The following is a 26,554-nucleotide window of genomic DNA, read 5'->3' as shown; positions in this document are numbered from 1 at the left end:
GTGTTCCTGCTTTGTTCCCAATGATTCTGCATAAGCCCTGTACTCTCTGCAACACTGAACAGGGTGAAACTGGTTACAGAAGATTGAAGAAGATTGAAAAAAAAAACTCAAATATTTAATTTTCATTACAAAAATATGAAAACATATTTCAAGCTTTTATTTTTTTGTAATTTAGAATTTAAACAAATTAAAATTCAAACAATATGAATGCCATTTACCTGTTGGTCTAGTTCCGATTTCCCTTTTCCAGGAACTGGCACCTGTGACAGAGACAGAACTATTTCTGTGCTTGATTGGCCAGCCAACTCTCCAGACCTGAACCCTGTAGTTCCTCTCTGGGTTATTGCCAAGAGGAAGAGAAGAAACATCCAATCCAGCAATACAGATGAGCTGATGATCACTATCAAAACAACCTGGACTTCAATGTCTCTGCAGTGCCTCCATGCCCCGCCAAACCAGGCCAGAAATGAGTGTATGAATTATATTTGTCACAAGGCATTTTTGTATTGTACTTCATTCTGATTTTCATGAGTTGAAGTATAAATAAAAAAAGGCTTGAAAAATGCCACTTAATGTGTAATGAATGCAAAATATATGGTTTATATTTCAACTTAATCATTACTTTTTAAATTATCTGAAAAGCACCTGTATATTTCAAAGAAAAGAAGACATACTCTGAACAAACTATTTATCAAGAAAATATATTTATTGGTTAAAGGAACAAATACAGCTAGAAAAATATAAAGTCTTCAGTGAGATGCTACAGAAACAGCAGAACAGCCAGAGCAGCTGGAATTCTCAGAATAGTGTCCAGAGGAGAGGGATTTCTGCTTGAGATTCTGAGCAGCATAAAATTGCCAAAAAGTGTTAACCATGGGACATAAAGGACGTTGAATTAAGAATCCCACAAAAATGGACACCAATATTGGAAGAGAGAGAAGAGGAAGTCTTATTTTAATGTTGAGTCTAAGTGTCAAGTCACAACTGAACAGAGTGCTCACACCCAGATTTCCTCATTTGGGAATAACAAGAACCTCAATGTCAGCAAGACATCAGAACTGTGTTCCACTATTCCTTTAAGAGGAAAGCTAAGGCGTATAGTTACTAGCCCTCAAAGGCTTTCTATGTACAGTGTGCTGCTTCCAAGTATGATCAAGGTCAGCCACAAGCTTAAAACCAAGTGAAAAATACTGATCTGTTTACAGTGTCACCACTTTGGTGGGTGTGGGTGTATGTCAGGGAGCAAGTGAACGGTCAGCTCTAGAAGTTGATGTTGGAAGCAGGAGAAATGGTCAGAGTAAGAATCTGGATCAGTGTAACAATTGGCCACATTGTGATGATTATACTGTTTTGGTCATAATATCTGCAAGTAGATGTGTCCCGCAATATTGGGACATTGTCACCAAAGCATCTGAGTTAACAGGCTCCAAGTTGGGGGCCTTTTCACCATACTATCATAAACTGGGAACATTCTCACTGCAATCAGTATTGACTGGCGTTAAAGACAATATAGACAATACTGTGGAACTGCTGTTCTCTAGTGTGTTTACGTTCAGAAGCTCTACATCGTTTAAAGTGGAAGGTAGATAAAACAAGTGTTGTTTGGCTTAAGTTTAACTTGTCTGTAAGTATTAATTCACTGTTTGAATTATCTGTAATTTTGGTCTGTGTCTAATTGCATGCTGTTAGTGGTCTCCTGGATTTAGAGTCAGATTCAACTTAACTAACAACTACAGCAAAATAAGTCAAAATTACCCACATATGGAGCAGGAATAGAGCAACATTCTCATGCCTTTTCATGCTTTTTATAGTTCTGAGGTTCTGAAGTTTAAAGTTCCATTCAAATGCACACAGATACCATTTCTCCTGGCTCAGCCAGCGACACACAGAGAGCCATGTCAGAGCCACTTTGTTTGTTTTCCCCCCATTTAGAGAGTTAGGGATATGTACAAACACCTGAGGATTTCCCTGCATGGGAACTGATAGAGTTAGTTAATGGCGAGGAAATAACATCAGAATTTTAAAATAACTGTGAACATTGCCTTTAAGCCTGGGAACTACTTCCTCACCAAGATCAGACATTTGGAAACAGTGTATATTTTGCCACTGCTGTGGTCTCTGGAAGAAATTGATTGATGTGTCCTGTTAGTCTAGTGTGGGCGTTACTGAACGGAGCTCAACATCGCACACACCTTCACAAAAAAAGAGAGACAGTGACCCATTATAGAGCCGGAACAAGTACAGAACTTGATAATACTCTGGGAAGTAAGTGTGTGTGTATCGAGAGAGAGAGAGAGAGAAAGTGAGTGAGTGAGGGTGTTTATGTTCTGCTACGTCGCTTGGCTGTTGGGTGTGCTGTGGGCTTGGCAGCTGTGGTCTTGCGTCTCAGGACTCTCCTGTAAATCACTGGTGGCTCCTCCTCCGAGCTATGCCCTGCCTTCTCCTCCTCTGTTGTCATTTTCTCTTCTTCTGTTGTCACCATTTCCCCTTCCATGCATGCCATTTGTTTTTCTACCGTCATCTTTTCCTCTTCTTCCATCACCTCCTCCTTCTCCTGCTCTTCGGCTCCCTCCTTACTCAGTTGTGTGGAGGAAAGTTTGGGTGTTGGAGGCACTGCCTTGGTTCTTCCTCCTCTGAGGACATGGACGTCTGGAGCAGGAGATTCATCTGAGCTTTTCCCATCATTCTCTTCATATCCATCCACAGCATTCTCTTCATCTCCTTCTGGCTCCTTCTTCTGCAGATCCTTCTCCTTCTCTTCTTCAGCCTCCTCCTCATCAAGCTCTAATCTGTCCATGTTGTTGTCATTATGTTTCTCTGCATCCAACTGGTTCTCCTCTTCTGTCACTCTCTCTGGCTCCAAAGGAGATTCCTCTACTTCCATTGCTTTCTCTTGATGCTTTTCCCCCTCAGAAGGTGCATAAGGTGTCTCAAAACATTCCACAGGTTTGCACATCTTATTTACAAGAGTTTGTTGTTGTTTTTCCTCAGTTTCAGGGAGCACTTCCAGTTTCCCCTCAACCTCTGAAGGTACCTCTTGATTATCCACATCTTCAGAAGCAACTTCCAGTTTCCTCTCAGCTTCAAGAGGCACTTCCTGGTTCTCCTCAGCTTCAGTAGGTTCCTTGAGGTCCTCCTCAGCTTCAGTAGGTTCCTCCGGGTCTTCCTCAGCTTCAGGAGGCTCCTCCGGGTCTTCCTCAGCTTCAGGAGGCTTCTCTTGGTTCTCCTCAGCTTCAGGAGGCTTCTCTTGGTTCTCCTCAGCTTCAGGAGGCTTCTCTTGGTTCTCCTCAGCTTCAGGAGGCTCCTCTTGGTTCTCCTCAGCTTCAGGAGGCTCCTCTTGGTTCTCCTCAGCTTCAGGAGGCTCCTCTTGGTTCTCCTCAGCTTCAGGAGGCTCCTCTTGGTTCTCCTCAGCTTCAGGAGGCTCCTCTTGGTTCTCCTCAGCTTCAGGAGGCTCCTCTTGGTTCTCCTCAGCTTCGGGAGGCTCCTCCTGGTTCTTCTCAGCTTCGGGAGGATCCTCCTGGTTCTCCTCAGCTTTAAAAACTCTTTGGGTTTCCTCAGCTTCAGTTGCAACCTGCAGTTTCATCTCAGGTTCATAATTTGCCTCCAGTTCCTCTTTTGAAGGATCTGCCTCTTTTTCCTCAGATATCTTCTCCAGTTTTTCCTCCTCAGCTTCAGGAGGCACCTTCCCTTTCTCAAGTTCTTTAACCACTACATCCTCCTGCTGTTCCTCCTCAGATGAAGGAGGGGCTTCCACTTCTACTTTGTCACCTGCAACCCCTTCCTCCTCAGGAGAAGCTTCTTCTTCTTGGTCCTCTTCCACAGGAGAAACATCTTGCTGCTCTGCAACTGAAGGGGCCATCTCCTCTTCCAGTTTCTCCTCTGCTTCTTTCCACTCCCCCTCAGCTGCTTCTTCAGAAACAGACATAGCATCTATGCCATCCTAAGAGCACAAAATGAAGGAGCCATCAATATTTGAAGAAAGTTACAGCAAATGTCTTTAGAATCCAGTTTGTAATGAGCTACTGAGTTAAGGAATTGGAAAATATCAAATATAATGAACCCTAAAAATCTAAAATGTATTTTAACTTTTGCACAGGATGTTATAATCATCAAGTTAAAAGAAATAAACACTTGAAATTTCAGTCTGTGTGTAATGAATGAGTATAATATACAAGTTTCACTTTTTGAATGGAATTCCTAAAATAAATCAACTTTTTCGTGATATTCTAATTTTATGACCAGCACCTGTGTTGTTCAAGCTTTACCCATCAAGAGACATTGCAAAATAATGGCACTATGACCAAAGCTTTTTTTTTTTTTTGCATCCACTTGTTACGTAGTGACATACTGACCCTGTGAAACATCACGTCAGGATCCAGAGACGTAGCAGCCCAGTTAGTCCGTACAGCAGCTCACACACAGCTGCGAATGTACAAATTGTGTTGCCAATAACACGTTTGCTTCTTTTTTACGTTTAATTTATTCCTTTTTCAGAGAGCTCATAATTGATTGATCTTTATTTAAACACGCCTTATGAATGTATGACAAGGAACAGAAGGCATGATTGGACCGGAAATGGCAAAACATCATGCATGGTGTCATATTTAACAAGCTGATTACTCAGCAAAATAGTAATCAGCAACGTAACCTAGCAACAACACCAACGCTTGGAAGAGAGTGGTGGGGAGCCTAGACTTCTTCCACATAAAGGGAACCAGTTCCGTTTCATTTCATGCACCTTGTTGTGAAGTGATTAAAGAGTTATGGTACACTGTTACCCACTTTCTGATATGTAAACAAAAGTAACTCACAAGGAAATAAATAATGGCGTGTACACCCTCTCTCCCTGTGGCTGAAAACCTTATTTCTGTGGTATGTATGTACAGTCATGTAAAAACGTTAGGACACTCCATGATAATCTTTGTCTTTTTGAACATATTTATACATTTTATAAGCTCCATCTCTCAATAGAGTTCAAATGAAGCTCATATATTTAAAATATTAAAAAAGACAAAGCTAACTTTTTCACATGACTGTATGTACTTATTTATTCATGGTTTTGCTAATAGTCTTGTTTTCATTAATTAAGGAATATTTACAACATTACAACATATTTACACAGTGGTTGTTTTCTATTCAGGATTACAGACAGGAAACCAACTGTCAGAACAAACATGGCCGGTTTCTCACCTGTTCCTCAGGCTCATGGTCTACTGTAGCAGACTCAGGGATCTCTGGTTCTTTTCCTGCTCCATCAGCAAACTGCCCCATATTCTCTCTATCCTCTTCTTGCTCCATCTCCACAGCAACAGTTACAGCTCCCGTCTCTTCCAACCTGAACACACATCCATAAAACTCAGTTCAGCCTGTTAATGCATAAAGTTAATATACTCTTTGCTTTGACATACTGAAATGCAAAATGGTTCAATTAGCTAATGACAACCAATAAATCAATCATTTCTAGCCAATACGTGTAGCCTCTGGGGACAGTGGAATGAAATAGAAGAAGTTAAAAACCTGCTGATTTTCTCTGGCTGACTCTCCACCACAAGCTCTTTTTCCTCCCTTACTCTTTTCTTCCGCTTATGCTCACTGCTCCGGGTGCGTGTGGAGATTGGTGTATCTTCCATCTCTAGAGAGAGAGAGAGAGAGAGAGAGAGAGAGAGAGAGAGAGAGAGAGAGAGAGAGAGAGAGAAGTAAAAAACAAAAATGGACAAAACATACAGAGATATTTTACAGTTATATTTACCTTCGGCCACATTCAGACACTTGTTGACGATAGTGATTTCCTCCTGAAGGAAAGCAAACACATGACATCCATTATCTCTGACATTTCAGAAACTGGTATCAGGTTAGATAGTTTGTTAATGCCATATCTTCCCATAGGGCCACATTCACAGCAAGAAAGTTAGTAAGATGTTATTAATTTAGTAATACAGTTTTATTTTAGCGGCAGGTTAGTGCAGCAAGTAGTGTTGCAGTCACACAGCTCCAGGGACCTGGAGATTGTGGGTTCAAAACCCACTCCGGGTGTGTTCCTGCCCAATGATTCCGGGTAGGCTCCGGACACACAGGAACCCTGAACTGAATAAGTGGTTGCAGACAATGAATGTATGAATATTCTCCTGCTTACAGTGCAAGGCTTCAAACTAGCGAAACTGATATACTGTATCAACTCTTCACTCTTTTGTTTCCATCATGGTTTTTTTTTAATTTGTTGTGATTTCTGTTCCCATTTATTAAATGTTAATAATAGACATGAGTGCAGCTGCTCCAACATCAGCCTTCATGATAAATTAGTATGTTAATTTCAAAAAGAAAATAAATAAACAAATCTTCACTCTCCAATTTATAAAAAAAAAAAAAAAACATCATTTCCACTTTTGTCTCCACAATTTGAACACAGGAGCTAAATGTCATGACAAATGGACCAATTGAAATGCTATAAAAGTCTTTGGAATATAATCTTTTTTTAAATGAACTTCCCCTGAAAGTTAAGAATGTATATTCCTTCTCTTTTTTTTTTTTTTTTATAAATTGGACAGTGACAAAATAATAATTACCATAAAATCCAGCCTGGTTTCCTCTGTCATCTCCATTTTGTCCTTCTCCATCTCTCCATTATTGCTGTCATCAACTGTCCAAGAGGGGAGCCCTTCTTTATGAGTATCAGATGAGTATAAGATTATTAAGCAATTAACAAACAAATTCATTATGAACTGAGCGCAGGTCAGTCAACTGTATCCAGGACTGTACTGACACTATTAAACTCTGAGCATTTTTGTTTCCTTTTACCAATAAAAAAAAATATGATTGTATTATGTGTAAGATTGCAGCACTAGGTCCCATAATGAAAAAATTAAAAATGTTACCACTAGGGAAGATTAGAAATCCTTTAAAATGCTTTGTTATTTTCTTCTTCATCGATAGGTTTGTAAAGTTCTAATATACGAAATAGTACCATAAGAATCTGGAATATTTTCTAGTTTACTTTAGATCTATGCAAAACGTTGACTTGTTTCATTAAGACATCACAGTTTTCAAACAAACATATGTAGTTTGAACAGTGGGTCTGGTTAAAACCATGTCAAGCTCTGATAACAAACATAGGAAATTTGTGATTGGTAGATTATTTCTTTATTGTAACAATGCTTCCTGGCAATAAATCTTATACTGTTGGAAAGCCTGTTAATATCCATTTTAAATGGTGCCACATTTGTAAGGAACATGCATTCGTGTGTTGAGAATTAGAGCTGAGTATATGGGTTGTGCCCATTAAACGCCAAATCCATTTCATAAGTAACACACACCGTATATTAGAAGGACATCATCTCTCTGACAACAGCAATAAAAAGTAGGCTGCTAAATTTGAGTTTAGTGTAGTGCTTATACCTCTGAGTGAGAGAGTGTGGAGTTTGCTGGCCACTCTGGTCTTCTGATATGGACCACCCACACCCTCCACCTCCCACAGAAGGTCCACATCGGCCGGATACCTGCTCAGGTAATGCCTGCACACTTCAGAGAAACACAGGAAACAGGTTCACAAACTTACTGTACCCTATGCAGCAATGCAACTTTATTTTCTGCATCAAAACTTTATACACTGGTGATTTTTACTGGGATTCTGTTCTTTTATTTTCAAATATAATCCTTGATTCTTCTGAAAAAATATTTTTAAAAAAAGGTCCCTCTGAATACCCTGTCCACCACCACCTATTAGCTCTCCAGTCTGTTTGTGCACTACAAACAAGTCTGGAATGTCTATGAAACTTTAATTCAACCCCCCCCCCCCCCCTCCTCCTATGCCCCACCTTAAAAGTTCATTAAAAGACTCAGATTCTAAATATAAACAATCTAGAGAAATCAGCACTTCCCCAGAATTGTTGAGGTTGCCTATAAACGGTAACTGAAAGGAAAGGTAATTGAGCACAGTGCAGTGCTGAAAACATGAACATAATTAAGGATCATTAATATACTGAACGTGGGTAGTAATTACATATTGTGGTTCTCTTACCCTGGGACATGGCCGGTGACAGAGGATACTTCAGACCGAGTTCATCTTCTTTAAAACTACTAACAAAATCTTCCAGCATCTGGAGCCCACACCCATTTCCACGGCAACTCTTCCTCACAAATATGGAGTTCATGACTGGCAGGAGGTAGCGCTGGCTCTCAGAGTTATTACACCTGCTCCCTGCAGGAGGTGCAAGAGAGGACACAGGGCTTCAGTAAACATTTCAGTCAGCTAAACAAACTTATTTGAATGTTTATCAATTCTTTTGTTTCAGAGTAACATTAGAGAAAGTGCAAAATGGATTGTGAGAGTCTGAAGAGAGGTGTTTGTCTGTGCACTCATGCATAATGGGAAAAGAATTAATGGCCTCCTTCCAGTCTCCATGTGGTTTTAATATAAGAGATGTTAAACCAGCAGAAACTAATCCCTTTAAAATTCCCTATTTGTGAGAACGTGAGGAGAACATGTGGAGAATTTGAAGAGGAAGTAAGGAGAAAATGAGAACATGCTTATTATCAGAATGTGTAAATTTCTCTGATCTTGATGGATTCTATGAAACTCTATGAGACATCTGTGCATTCCTCTGGCGTGTGCATTGACTCTACAGGACTTTAGCTTTATTCTAAAGGCTTCAGGGAACTCAGTGAACATGCTTTTATTTAAAAAAGTGTCATAAATATCTTCAAGGCAGAGGCAGAAAGTCTAAAGCTCTGATTCTGAGAAGCATCTTGACCTTTCACATGACATGAAAAAATTAATCATTGTTGCAGATATAAAAATACCCAAGCATTGTTAATACCTATAACAATTATAAAAAAAAAAAATTAAATAAATAAATAAAAAAAAGTCCAATGGTATGCAAATGTTTGTGTTATCTGGAGGTCACCTGACTATTTCTAGTTTCCATTTGATAATATCTGGTGCTCAATTGATAGTATCTGATGACCTGGTGATTACATGTAAGAATCCTACGCTCACTAGATGGTAACACACAGGGCTGGACACTTGCGCCTGTAAATATGTTCAATGTTCCTGTTCAGTGTTTACATGGAAAACAATGCAGAGAGAATAGAAGCCTGGGTTCTAGATGTGTTAAAGGCGATATTTTCTTTTTGATCATTTGTGATGTCACAATCAACATAATATAACATATATTAAAGGTGATGGTCAAAATGTAAATTAAAAAACATTTTTTAGCAAATTCTGAGGAAGTTTCCTCAGCATTTTCTAGCTCTCCAGTATGTTTGCCTGCTCAAACCAGTTTAATGTGTTTACGATACCCTGGTGTCAGTAGTACCGCTAACTACCAAACTAACTCAAGTAACAAATGAGTTTCTGCGGTAATTCAAACAGTGAATAAAAACTTGAACTTTACCTATGTACAAACAGTTAGGGGGGGGGTTCTTGGTGCAGAGCTTCTGAACGTAAACAAACCAGAGAGAACAGTGTTTCCCCACAGTTGTAGACAGCCCTTTTAAATGGCTTCGGCATGCAAATTACTGATCAGTCCATTTAGGGGTAAACAGACCTTTGAGTTTGACTGAGTAGAAGCTCACCGCCTCTCCGCTCTTCCACAGGATTTTGGCAAAGTCGTTTTCACCATGACACAGAAAGGGCATTTCTCCGGTGTCCATCTCACAAGTGCGGTACACGATTCGATTCAGCACATACAGCACAATTCTTTCACCAACAGACCTCACCTGCCATGTAAACAATAACAAGAAACCGCCACACATTCAAAGAGAAACTTTACAAATGCAGCATCAATTTCTATGCTAATTTCTAATGTTAGACTTTTCCCCAAATGCAGTCAATCCTCAAAATGTCAGATAAAAATGAGCAAAATTATGAACAAAAATAAAACCTCAGAGATGGATATTTTCTATTTTTAAATGATGCAGTACATTTTTAGATAACAGCATGCCCAGCTGTGTCAGAAAGCACATGTAGGTTGTTAGAGTGGGTATGTAGAGGAGCTAATCTATGTTTTAACATAGACAGGTGTTTGCACAATGATCTTTTTGTACATATGCTTCAGCTGAGTTTTAGCCACGTTAGCCTTGTAAAATTCAGACTCTGGCAGAAAAAGTCCTGACCAATCTTGGCTTGATCAGACAAATTAACCGTGCAGACTTCCCAGAGGAAAGTTTTATTGCTCATATGTTGCTCTTTAATGGCCCAGGAGACATAAGGGTGACTCTCATAAAATTCTGTAGGAGAAAAATAATGAGGAAAGAGTAGGTTTTAGTTCATCTGGCATACAGTACCTGTCCAAAGTTTGGACACATCTTCCCATTAGTCATTGGTGGAATAGGGCTATTCACTGTAGAACTGTGTACAAGCCCCTACCTCTGCACAAACCAAGTTATGGTCTCAAACACATTAAGAAGTCGAGCATTTCTACCAATCAATTCTTGATAAGACTACAGCTGTTCACCGAACACCATTCCAGGTGACGACCTCATGAAGCTGATTTAGAGAACGCACAACGCTGCCATCACAGCAAAAGGATGCTACTTTGAAGAATCTAAAGTATAAAACATATTCTGGATTGTTTAACACTTTTTTGTTTATTACATAATTCCATATGTGTTCCTTCATAATTGTAATGTCTTCACTATTCATTTTCAATTTGGAAAATTGCCCAAAACATAGGAAACCCTCCCTGAGTGGACATTTGACTAGTACTGTATCTGAGCACAGTTTACGACATTACTGAACTCTCCACTGAAACTCAACAGGAGAAGTGGGAGGTTACTGAAGCCTTTATCTCAGGAGACACAACTGAGCAGCAGGAAATGTATGCTAAAGTCTCCTTTGTTTTTCCATCCGATCTCATTGTTGTCTAGAAGAAATGTGAGAGACATTAATGAGATCTCCTTTTGGATTTTACTTTGTTTTAATTTTCATGTGAACTTTGGCCCAAAAAGCTGCCAAAGCAAACACCAAACTGTAAATAGAATGGTCATTCGGTTAGTCGTACTAATTTGGCTTTATGGAACAAAATTATTCACATTTTTTGATTCTGATTTTTACACTCTATACTAAAAGAAAAGAGCACAGTGATGCAATAAACAACATGGCGGACATGCCTATACCCTCTTAATGCACAGCTGTTTCTTGAACCCCACAGAGAGAGTGTGTGTTTGTGTGTGTGTGTGTGTGTGTGTGTGTGTGTGTGTGTATGAATGTGGTTTAGGACTGTGTTCCAGAGTAAAATAAAACCAGGCCTGCTTATGCAAAATGCTGCATCAAAAACAAAGAAACAACTCAGTGTCAAACTATGGCCTTCTGTCCATTTCCATAAAACAGCCTCTGTTAACAAATTACCTAACACACACACACACACACAACATCGCCATGCCCCTCTCTCTTTTACATTCACAAATATACACATACCCTTTGTTTCTTTTTAGTTTCTTGCACTCATGCATGAGTAATGTGTTCAGTGTTAAAGCAATACATCACCAGTATCATTACATCCTGAAACCCCCCATTGCAGCGTTGTACAATAGCACATCAACTCATAAAAAAAAAAAAAGTGTTGCACTGGCACTTAAACACAGTATCAGTTACAGAGAGCAACGATACCATAGGTGTGTTGGAAATGGCCCATTACTCACTATTCCCTACATGTATTACACAGGGCACTTTTAAGGAAACACCCCATGAAGCAGATACTGAACACTAGATGCAGCTCAAAATTAAAGTTGTGGCAGATTATAAACAAGCTGGGTATTTTACACTACACGACTGTTTTTGCCCATTTTTACAGAGACTGGAAAAATGTAACACAAACAACCAAACGCATTTCTTTGGAGACATAGATAAATACGGACGTGCAACAAGCTGCGGTTATTGTTTGTGCTGCTATTTGTGAAGATCCACAAAGAAAAAACAAAAAAACAAGTAAAAATATCTTTGGGTCATGGATAGGAAAACATGTTCAGCGTGGTGTCTACACACTGCAGCGGGAGCTGGAAATTAGTAGAATAGCACATAGTTGCGGTCAGGAGCAGTCCTTAGAAAGTGCATTTCACAGTCGTGATAAATATCCTCATGACAGTGTAACAAGCTGTTCAGTCAGGCTAGACCGTCTTCCTATTTGTACTTGTTACTGCATTGCGAAAATATTTTTTTTTTTCATGGCTCTGAAACTTAAATTGTTTTAATGTGCAGTTAATAAAGAAGTAAGTGTTGTTCATTCACACTTATTATATCTTATTAGCAATACAGAACACTGCTTTAAACTCTAAATAGAGTTGGTATCAGTACTCGGTATCGGCAGATACTTGAACATGAAATATCTTTATCGGTATCAGAAGGGAAAAAGTGGTATCGGTGCATCCCTACTATAAAATATAAAGGGATGGGATTTTGTACATTTTTGCTCTAAATACCCATTTATTTGGCACTGGTTTCAGACAAAAGACATGAATCATAATAAGCGAAGTAAATTACAAATAAATATTGCTCTTAAAATTATTGCTGAAAAATAAATAACTAAAAATTGGCGAGACCAAGACAAGGCTGAGAATAATGGTTCAGAGTCCAAATACCTCTTTGCGGAAACATATCAGTGACATGCGCTCATACAAACCCCAAGCCCAGCCAACCAGTTCAGGGTCGCGGTGGGTCCAGAGCCTACCTGGAATCATTGAGCGCAAGGTGGGAATACACCCTGGAGGGGGCGATTCACAGGGCAATTCAGCATGCAGATAAAGGAAAGTCATTTCTGTTTTCCAAAGTCAAACAGTTATGTGGTACCTCAATGAGTCCTTCTCTTTCAGGGTCTGCTGTTTTCAAGATGTCATCCACAGAATACCACTGATTGCCCAGATATAAAGCCAAAGCTAGAGAGAGAGGAAATGCAGAAAAATATGTAGGAACAGCAGAGCATTTTTGTTTTTTCAAATCAAGTTGATTTTTTTGGGAAGACACTAACTAAACTCATTATTTTATCCACATAGCAATATTTATATTTAGGAAATACTACCCATCCCAAGTTATTAGAGCTTAGGATTACCTGTGAACTGGTCGTCTGGGGCAAAGAGAGCCAGGATTTTGTGTTTGAGATTTGCTCCATACAGGGGAACAAAGCCCACATTGGAGAGAGCGATGAGAATCTGAAACAGTTTAATTAGTTACACAGAGCAGGTAGTGAACAGTCATTTAATAAACATGGTCTTTTGCATCCCATAAATTCCTTTTTTCCATTACATGTTTTTTTTTACTCTAAGCACAGGCCTGAAAAAGCTTGTTTTATTAAACTGCTGAAAAGAAAAATATTCAGTTTTAACATCCATAATTAAAAGACATATTCGTTACTTCCTCACTTATATTTAGTAGGCTTTAGATTCTCCAAAAGGGGGCAGTGTAAGTACTTAAATAGTTTTAATTAGCTCTTAAAATGCAATTCTAAAAATTGTACCTGCACTCTGAGTGAGGCGTGTAGGAGACGGTAAATGTTTGGCTTACACAAAGATTTTGTTTGTGTGTGTGTTTATACCTTTCTCCCATTGGTCAGCGTGAAAAACTGACCATGCGCCGGGTCACTGTACAGGAGATTAGACATGCAGCTTTGGCCGGATCTCTCCAGATCTTCAAGACTAACGGACACCAGCACATCCACAGGGAACGTCATCCCTACAGAGAGCAAGGGTCGGCAGTCACCTAGGAAGCAGTATGTTTATTCATCACCTAGCATTTTCCATCATTTTAATATTTTGAAACAGCAATTATGCTGACAGATAGTGGCCTGGAGGTGTCATTGCCTCTCTGATATGAGTGTCCCAGAAAACCAGCTGGCTTTCACACTGTATGAAACTTTCCTGAAGAATGAACTGAAAATATTCCACATGGAATTAAAAAAGTGTACATTAAATTTAGGTATTAATTGAAAATGAACCGAAAATTACATTCAGTATTTATAATCAACATAATGTTGTGTATAACAATTATATAGCTTATTATTATTCTGTTATGTCCCCACTGTGTGTTCATGTACTGCCCCTTTAAAACCATGCTACCACACTGTAGTCACATGATTCTGCCCCCATCTGCCACATGGAAGCAAGGTAAACTCTGAGGCTGACAAAGCAACTCAAGCTGCTAGTACCAAATAAAAACACAACGTCTGTGGTATGGATGTGTTTTGCGTTGACTTTAATTAAGATGACACTGAACAAAAATAAATGTCAAATGTAAACACTGAGAAATAACAGTTTCAGTGACCAAAGCACAATCACACACCAAATATAAACAGTGCTCAAAAAACAAGAGAGGGACAACATTACATCCCAGCAACATTACAAAAAATATCGCACATTTAACACTGGAGCACATTTACAGTACAAGCCTTGAACTATGAGGGTCAAAAATACAAAAACAAAATAATCGTTTATTAATCATAATCATGGTAAAATGTACAATTAATGAAATCGTGATATTGATTTGTGCTCATAAATCGCCCAGCACTAATTAAATTCCAATTAAATTTCAGGAGTTGCTTTTACTGTTAGCTACTGTAGAAACTGTGATATGAATGTTCAGCATGCCTGTGTGAAAGTCGTAAGTGTGTGCAAGTATGTATATTTGTGTGTTCTCTAAGGGGTTCACATCTTGGAGTTCCTAACACATCTTGTCTAATTAGAACAAGCTTTGACTCCACAATTTCCTCTAGATCTTAGGTTATTAACTCTACACCTTAGAGCCAAGACCCCGAACTCTAAACCCTGCACCCAAGAACCAGGATTCTAAGCCCTACGCTGTAAATCACTGTAGATCCTAGAGCCCTAGACGCCAAACCCTAGATTCCAGCCTGCAACAGATGAACCCACTGACATTTCACAAACAATGAACGATCCGACAGAAACAGTCTTACACAGCCCGCTTTAGACAGGGTTTATACACACACACACTCACTGGCTGCTCTCCCAGCCTCACTCCTGACTCAATCTCAAACTGTCACAAACCATCTGTATCTCACTGCCAATCAGAGCGCGTATGTATGTGCGTGCGCACACACACAACTGAGAGAGCTCCGCTTTCATGCTTCCAATAAAAATAAAAAATTAAAAAAAAAAAAAAAAATAATCTTCAAGAAATAAATAAAATAAAATACAAATACAAATATTTTTTAATATTTACAAATCCTGGATGTTGTTACCAAGGCAACCTCACTGGAGTGGCATTAAACAGTGCTACTGCACCTGTTACATGAATTAATAAATGGATTATTGTTCCATTGAACTGCAAAGAAAGAGAAACCTCCAATAAAACTAAATAATGAGTGTAGCCCTGTTTCTGAGTAAAGTCACTACATTCAGAACACACATATGCCCTCAGGCCTCAGCAGAACCCCCTATAAATACTACAGCCCCACACACAGAGAGACACAGACACATTCCAGCTGCATTCCTGTGCTTGGCCCAATTGATGTTTCAGAGCACTTCTGTGACCAGCTATCAAGCTCAGGTCTAGACCCTCCATCCATATCCATTTCATCATGTTTAAATGGGTAAAGAATTTTAAGTCAGAGGGATGGATTCACATACACATACAAATATGGTTCTTTATGGAGTCAAAAGTGGTTCTTCTATAGCATCGCTCAAAGAACCTTTTGTAGCACCTTTATTTTTAAGAGTGCACACCGAAGAAACCCTGGAAGAAATGTGTGGGCTGAGGGTCTCAGGTCTCCTCCAAGAGCAGAAGGAAAACAAGATGGTGGAAGGGGTCAAATGCCAGAGGTCACGTGTGTATATTAGTGAGGCCATTTCTACAGATGCAACTCCCTGTGTTTTATATATTGGGAGCAACCCGTCATTTGATGGCACTGGAATCACATGTGAAAAAGCTAAGCTAAGCTTCCTGTATCTGGGTCACATTTATCAAGCTCCACCAAAATCATCTCTCCACTTCCATGCACTATTAAAGCTGATGTCACAGGTGAAGGCGCACACACACAGCACTTTACCATCAGGCTAATCCCCATTTACCAGGGAGGAAGTTTCATTTGCCCTCTTAAGTGTGATTCCGCTGTAATCCCATTAGGAAGGCACCAGAGCCATTGTGCCCTTTCAAAGAGAAAACCCAGAACACCATCAGATAACTTCAGACACAAATCCATTTGCTGCCCTTTTCATGCACTCCCAGAAAAACCAAACGAATCCAGGATGCAGCATCTAATCCATGTTGTGAGATTATGCCATGTTTTAAACTGTAGTAGGTCAAATGATCCTGGAGTAATTTTAAGTCTAGTTATTCTATTAATGAGACCAAGATCATCATGCTCAATGTCAAGCAGGGGATACAGGGTTTAAACCCATCCAGCACTGTGATGTTGAGCAGTGGAACTGTGCTCTCTGGAACAAGATCTTAAAGTCTAATGCAATCAAATCCTCACTCAAATGTTACAGTATTTAGTCTTAAGCCATCCCAGTGGAAGCTGTGACTGTATTAAGGAGATAAACTACAGATTTAATTCAATTTCAGGACAAGCTTTTGTCATAAGGTTAAAATTTTTAGCCTAGTGACAGGCAAACAGTGCGAGGTGAAGGGGAGTCTGAAGCACGGGTTGGTTGTGAGGGTAGTCTTTCAGAGGAACGCAAGAAGAATAGTGCTGAGTGGAACCAGTTTGGGACAAGCACAAAACATTTAGGCCATAAGTTTAAATTTAGTATAGATTTAGTGTGAATTGCTGAGTGCAAGTGCACAGTTGTGTCAAAAGTTTCTGGTTAAGTACAACACACCTTCTACTGGGGTTTAAAGGTTCCAGAATATTGAACCTGGTGTATCCCCTCTCCTGTTTTGTCACAAAAAAGAACAGTGTTCCTTTGGATCAGTAGCAGCCCCCTCAACAAGATAAACGTGTTTGAACTCCAGAACTTTCCTAGAAGAGGAGAAGACTGAAAAAACAATGAAGTGAATGTCAGGAATCGGACATGACCTAATTGCTGCTGCCTAACTGCTGTGAAATATAACTGACCCAATAAATGTTGCCAAAGGGCCAGGAAGACTCAGGTTAGGGTGATAGTGGCTGGAGGAGTGGGGCTATATCCTTGACTTCACAATAAGCCAAAAACGCAATATGCATTGCAGCATAAATCTCTACCAAACAACAATTTGTACAAAAAGTTTTATAGTATTGTCTTGTCCCTCCTTTTATAAGGACACCACTAAAGGAAATGTGGAGAGTTTATTATTAATACAGAAACAGGTTTTTTTTTATGTATTTTTATGGGCTTTTTATATGTATTACTGCACTTTTTCCAGGAAAAACATGCCATAGAACCTAATCACTCTGTAGTATGCTGTATTGGTGCAGGTCTGGCCTAACAATTAGAAAAGCCTGGTATCAGAAGATGACTCAAAATAAAACTCAGTACCAACAGCTAGCATGCTAGCTCTGTTCTAAAAGGATTTCAGAGTAAAATGAGATTATTATTAAAATGGACTTAGCAGAGCCGAGAAGCTGTGGTAGCCCTAAAATCAGAGTCAGAAACCATTTTATAAACTACAAACTCCACTGTGAAAAAGCGTTAACTGCCCATGTTCATCTCAGATAAGAGCTCTTCACTTCTAAATCCCTCCGTTATTAAAGACTGAAAACGAGTCCTCTACTGAACCGACTCTGCCGATAAGTCCGTTTAAACGAGTCGATTGTCCGATTTAATGATTCAAAGATATCCTGCTACTTCTGCTCTCACACCCACACAAAAACTCAATAATAAGCTTAGAGCTTCATCTTTTATTTTGTCAAAAAATATTTATTTCATATAGTGAAAATATATAAACCAAAAACCTCACCTTAAGATGCAAAGATTATGCTGTAGCCTAAAGTAAACAAAGATTCATAAAGCAGCCCAGTTGATACAGTTTATATATGTGAACAAAGCTACAAAAGAAACAGCTGTATTCCACTGGTTTACTGAAGGCTTAGTGAACCCCACAATGAACGCTATAGTGCACTCTGCAGTAAACACCCAGTGAAACTTACAATGAACACCACAGTGAACCCAAAATTAAACACTGCGCAGAACCTAGCACGAACTCTGTAGTCTGTAGAACCTCATATTTAAACTTGTAGTGAACCCCATAGTGAATGCCTCAATGAACTGCATAATGAACCCTGTAGTAAACCCTATATTGAAACCCGCAGTGAACAACATAGTGAACCCTTCACTTAAGTGCCAAGTAAACCATGAAGAATCATGCAGTGAACCCCTTAATGAACCTTGCAGTGAATCCTTTATTGAAGTCATAAAAAGTGTTTCATCTCACTATTTTTTGAAGGATGCACGGTAAAGTGCTGCCAATCAAAACAGAAATAATCACTTGGTGCAAGATATAAACACACTCTGGACATGGCGCCAGTCCATCACCACAAACTTACACATTCACAGCTTTGACCAATTTTACATTGCCAATCCACCTACCAACGTTTGTTTTGGACTGTGGAGGAAACCGGAGGACTCAGAGGAAACCCACCCAACTCCTCACAGACTGTGACCCGAGATGGAGATCCAATCCAAAACATCAGGACACTGGAACAGCACAGTACATGTGGCACTACGACATATATTTCACATTTTAAATGAATAAATACAACTTTAAATAATAAATAAATATGTAAAAAGCCAGCTGGGATGTTTTACGAGCTCTGGATGGATGGAGAAAGTGGAAAGCTGAGAGATTTGCTCTGAAGGAAAATGTATCATTTGGAACTATGACTCTTTTTGGGTCCGAATCGAATGAACTGATTCAGGATTCTGATCCGGCGGTTAATCCCTAGCAGGTCTTTATTAAACAGAGAAACATACAAACATGACATCCATTACTCCACAAAGCGAGCCGAGCCCTTAGCAGTACTGTTTTCAACCAAAGCGAACCGAGACATCAGCAGCTCAGCAGTACCGGCTTCACCCAAAAGAACCGAGCTTTTAGCAGAACCGAGCTTTTAGCAGAACCGGCTTTACCCAAAGCGAACCGAGCCCTTGGCAGATTACCAGAACCTGCTTCGCGTTGCACCACTTTTACGATCTTATGCTAATTGTTTACTCACCTTCTTATTGCAGTCGAGGCTCTGTCCGTCTCTGCCGATGGGGTACAGCACTGTTGTGGTGGGGGTGTTAGGGATGTTGTGCGCGTGTGTATGGGCCTTTGCGCGCTTGCTCTGTCGGACCACTTGACTGATGCATATATACACCTATAGAAATATAGATACTCCTTCTTCACATATAAATGTCTATTTCAACAGGGCTCTGACACTGACCTGCCTTCAAATATTTATGGACCCCATCAGAAATCTGAACTTTACTTGAAAAATTACTTTTCCCCACCTGTATTAGGACAAGCACCGCCTTCCCTGTTTGGATTGGCTATAGATTCCCTCCTGCGCTCTGGCTGGCTATTAGTGTCTTTTCTGCGTTGTGATTGGCTATTAATGTTTCTCCTGCACTATGATTGGAAAGTAACACAAACTAGAAAACAGTTCGATGGAGATCTACTATCCAATCACGGCCCAACAGGGACTCCACTAACCAATCATGGAGCACGAGCGAATTTAATACACAATAAAACTAAGGGCCAAACACTCTTGGATTAATTAATCGTAACCTTTATTTTAAACCTAACCCATGCCTTATCCCTAACACTAAACCTAACCCTACCCCAAGTGCTCAAAGGATAATCATCAGAGTAAATAACAAATCAATATTTTATTATCTGTTCACCTCAGACAGAGAGACAAATAGGAACAAGACAAGCAGGTTTGATTCCATCCATCCATCCATTCATTCATTCATTCATTCATTCATTCACTTTCTGCATCTTGATCAGGGGGGCATACCCAGAGTCATTGGGCACAAGGTAGAACCACACCCTGGATTTGGCACCAGTCCATGCAGGGCTCCTCCACTGATCTCCTGATTAATTAAGTAGATCAGAGGTTTGTTGAAGAGCAGCATAGTTAATCCTCAGCAAAGAGGAGTGTGGTTGTGTATTTAGAGGACCTGTAGGATTCAGTACCAATTACTATGTACAGATTGTGCTCTCTTGGACTCCCAGCCTCAGATTCCAAAGCTTAGACCACTGCACTTTCTGGGAGCCTGATACTGGGACTCTGTTCAATCAGTGACCACATCACACAGAGGGGTTAATAGATACATGTTCAGTATACTGTAAGACATTTCACATGCCATAGAAAGAAAACAGCAGAGCTGATGTTTTACTGCTATTTTCACAGACTGTCTCTAAATGTGTAAAATGTGGTTAATGAGAACCTTTTAATTCTTCCAGTTTAAAGTGTCTTTTCTCCACAGATGATCATTAAATGCAAGAACAGAGCAGAACCTTTGCCATCAGTTTCCAAAAACATAAGTTTTTAAAGACATAAATAAGCCCTATTTTTGTTGTCAGTGTATTCCTGTACTTTTGGGTGATGGAGAGGGGACAAACTGTTCTAGTGTTTAATTGGTTACTGAACAGAAATGTCTGTCACTGGAAAACACTGGGAACCAAAATATTTGGCCAGTTAGCAAATTAGCGCCCTTTAGCAAATTAACTATTAATGGTCAGGATGTGCCCCCTTGCCCTCTGATATAGTGGAGGAAACCCCTGTATGAACATGTAGTCCGCAGTTTAATGGAGGGAGAGGTGAATTTTTTAAATTATTTTTTAAAATTATTTAGGCAAAGCCTATATACTCTCTCTGAGATGCCAATAAATCCCATTACATGAGATTCAGATGTGAAAACAGGTGAACCCCTCAGGAAGTAAAGCCTGTTCTGTCCCTTCCTGTAGAGGGTGTCAGTATTCCTTGATCAGTCCAGCTTGTTGTCCAGAAAAGCTTAGAGAAAATTGTAGGTCCTGACCACCTCCACATCCACCCCCTCGATAGAGATTGGCTGCAGAGGAGGCATCAATCTTCTGTTGTCCAATAGCATCTCTTTTGTTTTCACATCAGATGAAGATTGTTGGATTCGCACCACCCCACAGTCCTGTAGTCATTCAGCTCCTTCGTGTGTGCCTTCTTGGGAACTGGAACGATGCAGGATGTCTTCCACGTGACCGGAACCTTCTAGAATCAGAGCAGTGGACACCGTGGTAAAACTGCACATAAAAAAGCCACAGTTAAGTTTCTAATCCTGCTGCTTACTGAATGGCAACTGTGCCACTTGATGGCGCTCTTGTCTAAAATTTAGTAGGAACTACAACGCTGCCTGAAAGTGAAATCATGATGATGTTATTTAGGCACTTATAGCCCACCACCCCCTACTCCAATCAACAGGGCACTTTATCAGAAATAGTCCCTTCAACTCTCTCTCACTGGATATCTTTATAACACCCCCATCCTCAGAAGCAATGCTGGATGAACAAGTGTCCACATACATTTGGTCATATCATTTACCTGCCTTCAGACAAGTCTACTGCAGCTTTTCAGAAATTCTGAAGCAGTAAGGAGGGAGTTACAGGAAGCAATCTTGAATATGCTGCTGATGCCCCAGACACAGCTCTTATACCAGCCTTACCCAAGCATGGTTCTCAGTGTGAAAAGAGGTGCATATGGGGCAAAGTTCAGAAAATAGAATACAGAGAGCAGAGTGCACACCATAGGGCACAGACCGCAGACAGGACAGCACATAGCCCACATTGCAGACCACAGAACTCAGGCCAGAGAGCACAGATCACAGAGTGCACGGCACAGGGCACAAATTGCACAGCCCCAAACCCAGACCACAGAGCATAAACACACACTCCAAAACACTGGACTGAAATGCACAGAAATGTAGAAAGATGCATGCAGGTCCCTTTTTAATTTCTCAAAATCCAGCCATTGGCCTTTAATTTCTCGACACACTGATGTGTTATTTTTGGTTACCCCTTGAGAGGGCAGATATTCATTCATTCATTCATTGTTGGTAACTGCTTATTTAGTTCAGGGTTGCAGTGGGCTGGAGTCTTCCCAGAATCACTGGGCGGAAACCAGGAACACACCCTAGAGGGGGCGCACAACACACACACACACACACATATGTATATATATATATATATATATATATATAGGTATGGGTACTTTTGAGTAGTCAATCCACATATCCAAATTGACATCTACATTTTGTAAAATATATTGTTGTTATTTATTTTTATTATTGGATTTTGCTTTGTTTGTATATATTAATGTATTAATTTTATTGTTAATTCCATTATTTATAATAATAAATAAATGATAATATAATCATAAGGGGGGCAGCATGGTGGCGCAGCAGGTAGTGTCACAGTTACACAGCTCCAGGGACCTGGAGTTTGTGGGTCTGAGTCCTGCTTCGGGTGACTGTCTGTGAGGAGTTTGGTGTGTTCTCCCCGTGTCCGTGTGGGCTTCCTGTGGGTGCTCTGGTTTCCTCCCATGTTCCAAAAACACACATTTATAGGTGGATTGGCGACTGAAAAGTGTGAGTGTGTGAGTGAATATGTGTGAGTCTATGTTGCCCTGTAAAGGACTGGTGTCCCCTCCAAGGTGTATTCCCACTCTGGACCCACTGGGACCCTATAACTGAATAAGCGGTTACATATAATTAATAAATGATCATAAGGGGGCTGTCAATACATTATGTCACAGAATCTAAAAATTCTTATTGGTTGATCAATGCCCGATGCCATAGATCAACTGTACATGTCTTGCTCCATCAGCGGTATTCGGCAGTATAGTATAGTATAGTAATGGCGGCTGGCACTGGGACTGACTGTGAGCGGGAGGTACAGCTCTCTCCCCATGGTTATTCTGCTCCCAGAAAAGGAGCTGCGGGAGACACTGCTCCCCCTATGTGGCACCTCTGCTCCCAAAGATGGAGCAGCACAGTCAGTCTGCCCTGCAGCTCACAAACATCAGAATGAGCTGCAAATGTATAGCAAATGTTTGCTTCCTTTTCCGTCAAATGTATTCATTCTGAACTCCTGAACTGAGATCAAACGATTCATTAAGGTATCCAGCTTTATTCATACAGTAAACACATGTCTATGAATGTACGACACGGGACCGAAGTTATGATTGGACCCATGAAATGGCGTGGCATCACACTTAACAAGCGAATACATACGTTGATCCATTTCACTGAGGCGAGCACCTACTTCTCTGAGCAGATCCAACACCAACCTTTGCCCTGACACTGGTGCTCTATTAGAGTACTTCTCTTAGAATCAATTGCTCTGTTCTGGACTTGAGCCTGGATGTGAAAAACACTCCCCACTTCATTAAAATATATTGAGGAGGAAATACAGGAATAAACTATGATGATGATGACAATGATGATGATGATGATGATACAGGAATAAATAAATAAATAAATACATGAAATAATAAATAAATAAATAAGTAAATCAAACAAAAGTTAAAATATAAATACAGGGGAAATATATACATAGGAATTAATAAATATATTAAATAATCCCATTATATGTCACATACTAAGCCATTTATTTATTTATTTATTTATTTATTTATTTTACGTTCCTCGTTTCTTTTTTCTTTTTTAATTCCAGTTTCACTAATTAATTAATTAATTTTTAATATTGGCAAGTTTGGACCTCCATTGTTGTGCCACAGTGCTGATCTTTAGTCACATATTAGATCATTAAACTTATTTGTAAATAATTACATGATAATAAATTTTCAGCTGAAAGAATCTGGACCCACATCAAGCACAGGCACAAGAAAAGGCACCACAACAGAACACGCACATTGTTAGCATGCCAGCTAATTACACACAGAGAAGACTAGCCCTGTAATGAATTATTAAGTGAAATTTAACCAGGGCGTGAGTATGGGGGTGGGGTGGGGGTCGGGGAGTGACCTGGGAGCATGCCACGCTCCTTAATCACCTCACAGGGTCTCAGCATTCCCTCATGAAGACTTAATCAAACTTTAAACATGATACCGGTGCACTAACAAACGGCTCAGTGTGTGGAAATGTATGTGTGTGTGTGTGTGTGTGTATGTGGAGGGGGGCGTATGGGTCTGTGGTGGTCCAGCTCACTATTACACTATGCACTATCGCAGTCTAACCAGGGTATTGCTTACCACTTTCTGGACCGATTGTTGCGATTATACAAGGAAATGTAACACTTGGAAAAGAAATAATGAAATACACGTTGTGGAGCATAGGCCAGACTTGCCCAGTGACAAGTCATAGCAGAGCGGTCAGTAAGGTCATTCATTCCAGTGAACGACTTTGAAGTGGGTTTCTTTAGAAATCCAGCAAGACGTCTAGCATGATCTGATTCATCACAATCGTCATTAAAACCTGTCTGAGGACTGATTCTGTTTCAGTTTCTGGTTATTTCAGCTATAAGCTAGACTCATTATTTCAGGTTTATTTCCGGACAAGGGACCACACCCTGTGGAAACACCCTCTACTTAGTGTTATGGACTGTAGCTTTTGAAAGTAATAATCCCTATCCCCTGTAACTATGGGATCACACATGTCTGGGATATTTACAGAAATGTCATTGACGTGTGTTTGGGGATGTGTCTGTGCATATGATTCAGAAGAACAAACTTGAAGTGCAAGAATTCTTTCACTCCATAATACACACACACATATACACACACTGATTAACAGCTATGAGAGAAAGATTTGTATGTACAGGAGCACTGTGCTGGATGATGATTGCTGGGCTATTGCTTGAAGTCAGATTTTTATTATTTATTCATTCATTATCTGTAACCGCTTATCCAGTTCAGGGTCGCCGTGAGTCCAGAGCCTATTTGGAATCATTGGGCGCAAGGCAGGAATACACCCTGGAGGGGGCGCCAGTCCTTCACAGGGCAACACAGACACACACACATTCACTCACACACTCACACCTACGGACACTTTGGAGTCGCCAATCCATCTACCAATGCGTGTTTTTGGACCGTGGGAGGAAACCGGAGCCCCCGGAGGAAACCCATGCGGACACAGTAAGAACACACCAACTCCTCACAGACAGTCACCCGGAGCGGGAATCGAAACCACAACCTCCAGGCCCCTGGAGCTGTGTGACTGCAACACTACCTGCTGCGCCACCATGCCATATTTTTATTATTGTATACCTTAAATATTAATAAAGCTCTCCTTCAGTTTTACAGCAACAGCTATATTCTATAACAGATCACTGCAATAATAGGCTGTGCTGGTGTCATTTAAATAAAATTTCATAAGAATTATCACAAACTCCTGTTTTTACTGAAGCTTACAACATGGCCTACGTTCCCTGTGTTGTCTAGATATATTGTATGTTTGTGATATATCTCGCTGAAATGTCTTCCTCCCAGATTCAGTTGCAGATTATATTCAAACTCTGTTACTTTTGATGACTTATGATGCACCAGAATCATTTATGAGTGAGAAATGATGAACAAACGAACACTAAATTTGTATTAATTGTATTCATTCTGTTTCTGCGCACTTTATTGAACCAATAAACTAGAAATGGTATAAATATTTGCATCTATGTTACATGGGGAAATAGTTAAAATATTAGAGGATTGCTCATGTTCTGCAGATCCTAATTTAATAATAATAATTTATTAAATCTAGAACCAAGCGATTCATAAACAACAGTCCTTAAAAAAGAACATGCTCAAGAGTAGTTATGTTGGGTTGTATTACATGCTCTTATATTTTCTGAGGATATGGACTCAGATTATACATTTGTATGTGGCTACCAAAATATATCACTATGAACAATAATTACCTCGTCTGTTGTCTAGCTAATATCCATTACCTCGTCTCTGATTGAAAACCTTCGCTGCACAAGCTCTTGGAATAGTGCGGGGGCATTATGGGAAATGTAGCACCTATAGTGAATTAACGCTGCGTGTTCCGTAGATCTGCTCAGTAATTCTGGATCAAATTTAATTCTAACAACCCTGAATTTCTTGCCCCAGTAAATTGGATCTAGTGACACCCCTGAGCCCCATGTCATGATACTCTAGCACCATACCTCACTGTGAATGTGATGTTCTGTATAGCTTTGTTTTACCATGATTATGAACACATTTCTGCTTGCCACGGTTGTGGGCTCAGTCCCCACCTTGTGTTACTGTCTGTGAGAATTTGGTACGTTCACCCCATATCTGTGTGGGCTTTCTCTGGCTGCTCTGGCCATTTCACACAATCCAAAATCACACGTTACTAGGTGGATTGGCTATTTAAACGTGTCCTTAGGTGTGAGTGGCCGAGAGTGTGTGTGATGCCCGGTGACTCCCTGTTCCGAGTGAGCTTCTGCCTTGTGCCCAGTGATTTTTGGTAGGCTCCGGAATACATTGCAATGGTGCACAGGATTAAATCTGTTACTGAAAACGAATGAATGAACGCATGAATGACACAAGTGCATCTACAAATATGAGAATATCATGAAAAAGTCCCTTTGTTCATAATCCCTACGCTAATGTCAGAGAGGGGTTTGGTATGTCCTCCCTGTGTTTGCATAGGTTTGCCACCTATTCATGACACATATGTTGATATATGGAATGGTGGTTTAAAAGTATTCATAGGTGTG

At 40.0% G+C, this 26,554-nt stretch overlaps 1 protein-coding gene across 5 annotated transcripts; it reads right to left on the bottom strand.

Moving 5' to 3' along the window:
- Positions 1-716: 716 nt before the first annotated feature.
- On the bottom strand, positions 717-19,372 carry fam169ab (family with sequence similarity 169 member Ab). Of its 5 annotated transcripts, none has more exons than XM_066646693.1 (12): positions 19,077-19,372; positions 13,524-13,687; positions 13,041-13,140; positions 12,782-12,867; positions 9,543-9,714; positions 8,015-8,194; positions 7,393-7,515; positions 6,564-6,658; positions 5,750-5,792; positions 5,518-5,632; positions 5,191-5,335; positions 717-3,940 (listed from the first exon to the last, which is right to left on the bottom strand). In XM_066646693.1, exons 2-12 carry the CDS (start codon positions 13,656-13,658, stop codon positions 2,321-2,323), a joined length of 2,814 nt encoding a protein of 937 aa, XP_066502790.1. In that variant the 5' UTR covers positions 13,659-13,687; positions 19,077-19,372; the 3' UTR covers positions 717-2,320. The 5 variants fall into 5 exon arrangements, with proteins under 5 accessions (XP_066502790.1, XP_066502794.1, XP_066502791.1 ...); XM_066646697.1 differs by having other exon boundaries at positions 6,564-6,637; XM_066646694.1 differs by having other exon boundaries at positions 13,524-13,660.
- Positions 19,373-26,554: the final 7,182 nt, after the last annotated feature.

The sequence above is a fragment of the Hoplias malabaricus genome, chromosome 15 (assembly GCF_029633855.1).
Source record: "Hoplias malabaricus isolate fHopMal1 chromosome 15, fHopMal1.hap1, whole genome shotgun sequence".
NCBI lineage: Eukaryota > Metazoa > Chordata > Actinopteri > Characiformes > Erythrinidae > Hoplias > Hoplias malabaricus.
The sequence above is the reverse complement of the archived record's forward strand: the minus strand, read 5'-3'. Positions and strand labels throughout refer to the sequence as shown.